We start from the raw sequence: 7,822 nt of genomic DNA on the forward strand, positions 1-7,822 counted from the left end.
TCAATTCTTTAGGATAGGAAGGAAAGGACAAAAAAGTGTATTGAACCTCATAAAAAATCGGGTAGATCCAAGATCGAATTTAGGAAAATTGAATTTCAATTTTAATTTGTATCCAGTCTAGGGCAGGCTGCATGAATTCATAGCATAGAAAGAAAATATTTAACTGAAATATTGGGATTTAGGATAGAAATAATTGATAGTTAGAAGGAAATTGTATTACTTAATTATTACTCTAATTTTGTATTACTTAACTTAATAATATAATTACTTAATAATATAATTACATAATAGAATTACGCTATTAATACATATTCTATTAATTAGATAATAACAAAATAAGTAGAATGAAATAAGTGCAACGAAATCTTTAGAAATTGCATTTATAGTTAGTAACTTCTATTGATTTTTTTCTTCTTCTTCGGTTCGGATCGAAAATAGAAGAGTTAAGTTAAGTCGATCCAAAATCTAAAGGAGGGTCATGGCCAAGGGTAAAGATGTCAGAGTCAGAGTTATTTTGGAATGTACCAGTTGTGTCCGAAACGGTGTCAATAAGGAATCGCCGGGCATTTCTAGATATATTACTCAAAAGAATCGCCACAATACACCCAGTCGATTAGAATTGAGGAAATTTTGTCGCTATTGTCACAAGCATACTATTCATGGTGAAATAAAGAAATAGATCGAAGGGAACATCATATCATGTGTTCGATCTTTCCAAAGAACAGGAAGAGTAAGAACTTAACATATATAATATACATATTATATACAAATCAAACCGGATTTCATGTAGATATTATTTCATGTGATAATATATGAATTAAATACTATAAATAATATATTAATCAAAGAAGGCCTATTTCGGTTGGATCTGAAATAAATAAAGGAATAGAATTTTAGAGATAAGGAATAAACCATGGATAAATCCAAGCAACCTTTTCGTAAATACAAGCGATCTTTTCGTAGGCGTTTGCCCCCAATTGGATCGGGGGATCGAATCGATTATAGAAACATGAGTTTAATTAGTCGATTTATTAGTGAACAAGGAAAAATATTATCTAGACGAGTGAACAGATTAACCTTGAAACAACAACGATTAATTACTATTGCTATAAAACAAGCTCGTATTTTATCTTTGTTACCTTTTCTTAATAATGAGAAACAATTTGAGAGAGCCGAGTCGATCCCAAGAACTACTGGTCCTAGAACCAGAAATAAATAGGCATACTCCTCAATTGACTCAAAACTCCAATCGGAACTCAAGCTCAGATTGATGTTTTGTTCGAAAAGGTCTAGAATCCAGATTTGATTCTTGTGTTATAAGAAAGAAAAAATGGGGGAAGAAGAAATCTTTTTTTTTATTGAAACATGTTCGTTCATTCCTACTACTTATCTTAATTTATTTTTATTGTATATCTTCCCGGAGTTCATTCTCCGGGGAATTCTGTTTCAATCATTCCTGTATATTACTTTATAATCTACTTTATTTGATGATCTTATTGGAAATCATGTAAAGACAATTCTTATTTGATATAGCTATTTGCGCAAGTATTTTACGATTAAGAAGCAATTGCTTCTTGTACAGATTGTGTATTAATCTACTATAACTATAGAATACCTTATTCTCACGAGTTACTGCATTTATCCGAGTGATCCACAAACGACGAAAATCCCTCTTTTGCCTGCCTCTATCTCGATGAGAGGAAACCAAAGCTCTCATTTTCTGTTGAGTAATCGTTCGAGTAAGTCTTGAATGAGCCCCTCGAAAGGTTGATGCAAATAAACGAATTTTTGTTCGACGTCTCCGAGCTGTATATCCTCGTCTAACTCTGGTCATTGAATCAAATTAAACCTTAATGAATAACTAATTGATTTCTCTTCTTTCAGTCATCCTTTTCCCCTTCCCCGGTCAATTAATACCAAAACGGATTATTCCGATATATAAAATCTCAATTCCAATGGCTTTTGCTACTATGACCTTCCCAACCACGATTTTAAATTCTATTCCTTCAAGTTATTTCACCTGTAAATAAGAAAGTCTAACGATACTAAATAAAAAAAATAGTGGGTTCCATCGTTTTTATGGTTACCTCTTAAACGGTGAGGTCCTTTCTATACACCGGAGCCTCTTCTTTCATTTAATCAAATGTTATTGTGAACTTGTATAGTTCACACTCTTTGGCTCTACCCATCAATTATACAGTAATAGCTCTTTCACAAAAAGAGTTATCCATACAGTGACGGCATTTAATTATGAAAGTTGGCTAGGTAGCTGACCCTGTTAGTCCGTTCTTTCAAGAAAAGAAGCATAATTCTTTTGCTTCTTATAATATAATTTCCGCCGCTTAATGGATAACCGTTTGCTACCAATGGGGAATTGCTTCTTATTTCAAATCTAGATGATTGGATTTGCACCAATGGAAACCATAAATTCCATATACATACAAGGTATATGATAGATCTTTTCTATCTATCCTATTCATTGGTACTGATCATTGATACTGAAAAAATTGTCTCATTTATTCAAACTCATGATCTGAACGAGTCGCACATACACCCTAGTACATGTTCCTCGACGCTGAGGACACCCTCTAAGAGCGGGAGATTTCGTAACATTTCGTATTGGCTGTCTTGTGTTTCTAATAAGTTGTTTAATAGTTGGCATGTCGTATGTATATATCTATATATAGAATAAAATGAGTTGGTTTAGATCGATCTTAACCTGATGATTTATGATTATGAATCATTTCTATTCAATATCAAATCACAGAAAATTCGAATTATTATGGTTTGAAATAGATTTACACGAAATCCTCAGTATTTTCGTTTTCGACCGCTACAAGATCAACAATGCCATGAGCTTGGGCTTCTGTTGCTGACATAAAAACATCCCTTTCCATATCCTCGGATACAACCCATAAAGGGTTGCCCGTTCTTTGTACATAAACCTTTGTGAGGGTTTCGCGAAGTTTCAGTAATTCTTCCGCTTCCAGGATAAATTCCCCTGCTTGTGCTTCATAAAAAGAACTAGCAGGTTGGTGAATCATAACCCTGATGATATTGATATAACATCATGAACGGTTCTTCTATTTCGCATGATTGAGCTAAACTCAAGCAAGGGATAAAAAAAAAATAACAAGAAGAAAAATAAAATAGAATTGAACAACCGTACAGGCATCTTTTGTTCATTGCATACGGCTCCGCAATGGAATTCTATTTCTTTCTTCGATAGAATAGAAGAAAGAAATAGAATTCATCCGATACAGATCGTTGAATGATCCATTTACCACCCTTCCTTTCGTAGAAGTAAAAAAAATACTATGATGGTTCTGTTACTTTATATATTTATCTTGTCTGTGATTTAGTAATCCCAAAGTTTCTTTCTTATACGATCAAATAAGGAAAAAATGATCTTTTTTTTTTCATTTTCGTACTCTTTCTTTCATAACATAATTATCCGAAAGAGACTGACTTCTAGTGTGGAAGAAAAATGGTTTGTGACGCTGAAATGTACTTCCGACACATAAGATAAAATCGGAAATAACCTTTGTTTCATACTACTATTTCGATACAAAATTTCATCTCATGAAAAAACAATAATAATTTGTTTATATCGAACTCGAAATGCCATGCTATTATTACTTATTATTTGATTTATAATCAATATGGCGAAGGCATAGTCTTCCTTTTTTTTTCAAATAAAAACTCATTGGCGCCAAGCGTGAGGGAATGCTAGACGTTTGGTAATTTCTCCTCCGACCAGAATGAAAGATCCCATTGACGCGGCTAATCCCATGCATATTGTATGCACATCAGGTGGCACAAATTGCATAGTATCGTAAATGGCTATTCCTGGTATTACCCATCCGCCGGGAGAATTTATAAACAAATAAAGATCCCTAGTATCATCTTCTATACTGAGATATACCATGAGACCAACAAGTTGATTCGAGATCTCGCTATCAACCTCTTGGCCTAAAAAAAGTAATCTTTCTCGATAAAGTCGGTTGATTAGGACAAAATTGTATCCCTTAGGAACCGTACGTGCACCTTTGGATGCATACGGTTCAAAAAATTTGCGAAAAAAAAGAATCAATGTGTCGATTCCAGTTTTATTTCTTTTTTTCTATAACAAGTTTTTTTTAATGAGGGGTTCTCTATTAAAAAAATGAGATGAGTTTTGGCTCTCTTCCCTCTAAAAAAAAAAAAGAATTGACTGAACTTATTAAACTAACCTCTCATTGATGTATTGTTTCATCGAGATTCAAATCACGATGGCATTTTCTTGTTCCTGAATGGGCCCCTTTCAATTCTTTTAGGTTCATGGTCTACTCCGGGAAAAGATCCGTCCGAATTCGATTTGCACATATAGGGCAAATGGTCTCAGTACCACTTTTTGTTATGACTTCTTTTTTTTTTTATTATTATTATTATTAATTTCGTGTCTTGCTTTCCCCAAACTATTTGATGTATTCATCATACTATTCCATTGGTTTGGTTGGCAGTTTGGGATCACTCCTGTAGTAATAGGAAGTATAAGAATCGTTTATGATACAAGTGGTAATCGTACATATATTATATTATATTACCAATTTGTTACCGATTTGGTATTTTCTGAACGGAGCCTGGATACTTTATTTTATCGGTCCAAGTGAACCATAAATTCTTCTAAATTGATAATATTGATCCCCAATATAAATTGATCTAATTGCACTTCACGCTCCGAATGATTGATGGTTTACTCAATACACTATTTCTTGGGCGAAACAGAGGATATCTCGATCGGGGGAGAGAACGGGTAAATCCCATATGACCCAATATATCTGACAAGTCGCACTATACGTCAACCCAAACCGCATCTTCCTCTCCAGGACTCCGAAAAGGTACTTTTGGAACACCAATGGGCATTAAATTAAAGAAAAAAATTAAGTACTATACTTTACTTTAATATGGAAACGTAACAATCAATTGTTTATTGTCTTCATCCCTTTTTTTCTGTTTATTTTATTTGATATAGAGACTGGAAGGTTTATAGAGTAAGACAGAATGAATAAAGAAAAAATTTTCACGAAACGAAGGTATCGATCGTTCGAATGATAAACAAGTATCTATCCATTCGTTCACCCAAAATGGGACCAATCCTCCCATTGCGTATTGGTACTTATCGGGTATAGAATAGATCTGCTTCTCTTTGTTCTTACGAACAGAATTGTTCCGTTATTTTCAATGGAATGGAATAAATATTAACCCTTTCTGATACAGAATCTACTGAAAAGGTTAGCTACATAGTATCTATAGTCTTTTTCCAATGCGATAAAATTAAAGCGACATAGTGTCTATTTTTCTTTGATAAAGGGGTATTTCCATGGGTTTGCCTTGGTATCGTGTTCATACTGTCGTATTGAATGATCCCGGTCGATTGATTTCTGTTCATATAATGCATACAGCTTTAGTTGCAGGTTGGGCCGGTTCGATGGCTTTATACGAATTAGCGGTTTTTGATCCCTCCGATCCCGTTCTTGATCCAATGTGGAGACAAGGTATGTTCGTTATACCTTTCATGACTCGTTTAGGAATAACCAATTCGTGGGGTGGTTGGAGTATTTCAGGAGGAACTGTAACGAATCCGGGTATTTGGAGTTATGAAGGTGTGGCAGGAGCACATATTGTGTTTTCTGGCTTGTGCTTCTTGGCAGCTATCTGGCATTGGGTATATTGGGACCTAGAAATATTCACTGATGAACGTACAGGAAAACCTTCTTTGGATTTGCCCAAGATCTTTGGAATTCATTTATTTCTCTCAGGGGTGGCTTGCTTTGGCTTTGGCGCATTTCATGTAACAGGTTTGTATGGTCCTGGAATATGGGTGTCCGATCCTTATGGACTAACTGGAAAAGTACAATCTGTAAATCCAGCATGGGGCGCAGAAGGTTTTGATCCTTTTGTTCCGGGAGGAATAGCCTCTCATCATATTGCAGCGGGTACATTGGGCATATTAGCAGGCCTATTCCATCTTAGTGTCCGTCCTCCTCAACGTCTATACAAAGGATTACGTATGGGCAATATTGAAACTGTACTTTCCAGTAGTATCGCTGCTGTTTTTTTTGCAGCTTTCGTTGTTGCTGGAACTATGTGGTATGGTTCAGCAACTACCCCAATCGAATTATTTGGTCCTACTCGTTATCAGTGGGATCAGGGATACTTTCAGCAAGAAATATATCGAAGAGTTAGCGCCGGGCTAGCCGAAAATCTTAGTTTATCAGAAGCTTGGTCTAAAGTTCCCGAAAAATTAGCTTTTTATGATTACATTGGTAATAATCCGGCAAAAGGGGGATTATTCCGAGCAGGTTCAATGGACAACGGGGATGGAATAGCTGTTGGATGGTTAGGACACCCCGTCTTTAAAGATAAAGAAGGGCGTGAGCTTTTTGTACGTCGTATGCCTACTTTTTTTGAAACATTTCCGGTAGTTTTGGTAGATGAAGACGGAATTGTGAGAGCTGATGTTCCTTTTAGAAGGGCAGAATCAAAGTATAGTGTTGAACAAGTAGGTGTAACTGTGGAGTTCTATGGGGGTGAACTTAATGGAGTAAGTTATTCTGATCCTGCTACTGTGAAAAAATATGCTAGACGTGCACAATTAGGTGAAATTTTTGAATTAGATCGAGCTACTTTGAAATCCGATGGTGTTTTTCGTAGTAGTCCGAGAGGTTGGTTCACTTTTGGGCATGCTACGTTTGCTTTACTCTTCTTTTTCGGACACATTTGGCATGGTGCTAGAACCTTGTTCAGAGATGTTTTTGCTGGTATTGATCCAGATTTGGATGCTCAAGTCGAATTTGGAACATTCCAAAAACTTGGAGATCCAACTACAAAGAGACAAGTAGTCTGATACGACATTGCTGTGGTATCTTTCGCCTCTATTTTTTTTTTTGACATCGGGTACCAGAGAAATCTTGACTTGAATCACCATCTTTTCTTTGACTCTTTTTCTTTCTTTATATGGTAAATGATCCCAAAATTAATAGGTGTGGAAGCTATAATTGTAAACCACGATCGAATCTATGGAAGCATTGGTTTATACATTCCTTTTAGTCTCGACTTTAGGGATAATTTTTTTCGCTATCTTTTTTCGAGAACCCCCTAAGGTTCCGACTAAAAAATGAAATAATTTTTTAAAACGATTCAATTGAAGTAATGAGCCTCCCCTATTGGGAGACTCATTACTTCAACTAGTCCCCGTGTTCTTCGAATGGATCTCTTAGTTGTTGAGAGGGTTGCCCAAAAGCGGTATATAAGGCGTACCCAGTAAAGCTTACAAGTAAACCAGATATGGAGATGGCGACTAGGGTTGCTGTTTCCATTTTTAGATAATTTCAAGATCACAATGGATCTACGATAAGATCGTTTATTTACAACTACAACGGAATAGTATACAAAGTCAACAGATCTCAACCAATCATTAAATAGGATTTATGGCTACACAAACCGTAGAGGATAGTTCTAGATCTGGGGCAAGGCCAAGACGAACTAATGTAGGGAGTTTATTGAAACCATTGAATTCAGAATATGGTAAAGTAGCTCCGGGCTGGGGGACTACACCACTTATGGGAGTCGCAATGGCTCTATTTGCGATATTCCTATCTATTATTTTGGAAATTTATAACTCTTCTGTTTTACTGGATGGAATTGCTATGAGTTAGGTTTATAAGAACTATGAAGTTCTAGTCTTTCAATCGAAGAAAAAATTACTTTACTTAAGATTTGGATTTCTAAACCATTCTGGTAGTTCGACCGTGGAATTTATTTGTTTCGGTATTTCCGG

At 35.6% G+C, this 7,822-nt stretch overlaps 9 protein-coding genes across 10 annotated transcripts. All coding sequences in view use genetic code 11, as the record gives it.

The window, feature by feature from the left end:
- The first annotated feature begins 478 nt into the window (after nucleotides 1-478).
- rpl33 (ribosomal protein L33) lies at nucleotides 479-679 on the forward strand. The gene has a single exon. The coding sequence runs from the start codon at nucleotides 479-481 to the stop codon at nucleotides 677-679; it is 201 nt and encodes a 66-aa protein (YP_003433996.1).
- A 234-nt stretch (nucleotides 680-913) lies between these two features.
- On the forward strand, nucleotides 914-1,219 carry rps18 (ribosomal protein S18). Its single transcript has one exon. It carries the CDS (start codon nucleotides 914-916, stop codon nucleotides 1,217-1,219), a length of 306 nt encoding a protein of 101 aa, YP_003433997.1.
- Nucleotides 1,220-1,480: 261 nt separating this feature from the next.
- Nucleotides 1,481-1,834, reverse strand: rpl20 (ribosomal protein L20). Its single transcript has one exon. The coding sequence runs from the start codon at nucleotides 1,832-1,834 to the stop codon at nucleotides 1,481-1,483; it is 354 nt and encodes a 117-aa protein (YP_003433998.1).
- Nucleotides 1,835-2,548: 714 nt separating this feature from the next.
- On the reverse strand, nucleotides 2,549-2,662 carry rps12 (ribosomal protein S12; one part of a trans-spliced gene, as the record gives it; the record has 2 gene entries for this part). Coding sequences YP_003433999.1 and YP_003433954.1 both cover nucleotides 2,549-2,662 — 114 coding nt within the window.
- A 136-nt stretch (nucleotides 2,663-2,798) lies between these two features.
- On the reverse strand, nucleotides 2,799-4,905 carry clpP (clp protease proteolytic subunit). The gene is made up of 3 exons: nucleotides 4,837-4,905; nucleotides 3,716-4,006; nucleotides 2,799-3,050 (listed from the first exon to the last, which is right to left on the reverse strand). Exons 1-3 carry the CDS (start codon nucleotides 4,903-4,905, stop codon nucleotides 2,799-2,801), a joined length of 612 nt encoding a protein of 203 aa, YP_003434000.1.
- A 457-nt stretch (nucleotides 4,906-5,362) lies between these two features.
- On the forward strand, nucleotides 5,363-6,889 carry psbB (photosystem II CP47 chlorophyll apoprotein). Its single transcript has one exon. The coding sequence runs from the start codon at nucleotides 5,363-5,365 to the stop codon at nucleotides 6,887-6,889; it is 1,527 nt and encodes a 508-aa protein (YP_003434001.1).
- Nucleotides 6,890-7,061: 172 nt separating this feature from the next.
- psbT (photosystem II protein T) lies at nucleotides 7,062-7,163 on the forward strand. Its single transcript has one exon. It carries the CDS (start codon nucleotides 7,062-7,064, stop codon nucleotides 7,161-7,163), a length of 102 nt encoding a protein of 33 aa, YP_003434002.1.
- Nucleotides 7,164-7,229: 66 nt separating this feature from the next.
- On the reverse strand, nucleotides 7,230-7,361 carry psbN (photosystem II protein N). The gene has a single exon. The coding sequence runs from the start codon at nucleotides 7,359-7,361 to the stop codon at nucleotides 7,230-7,232; it is 132 nt and encodes a 43-aa protein (YP_003434003.1).
- A 111-nt stretch (nucleotides 7,362-7,472) lies between these two features.
- On the forward strand, nucleotides 7,473-7,700 carry psbH (photosystem II phosphoprotein). Its single transcript has one exon. The coding sequence runs from the start codon at nucleotides 7,473-7,475 to the stop codon at nucleotides 7,698-7,700; it is 228 nt and encodes a 75-aa protein (YP_003434004.1).
- Nucleotides 7,701-7,822: the final 122 nt, after the last annotated feature.

Source organism: Typha latifolia, chloroplast (genome assembly GCF_019914945.1).
Source record: "Typha latifolia chloroplast, complete genome".
In the NCBI taxonomy this organism is placed as follows: Eukaryota; Viridiplantae; Streptophyta; class Magnoliopsida; order Poales; family Typhaceae; genus Typha; species Typha latifolia.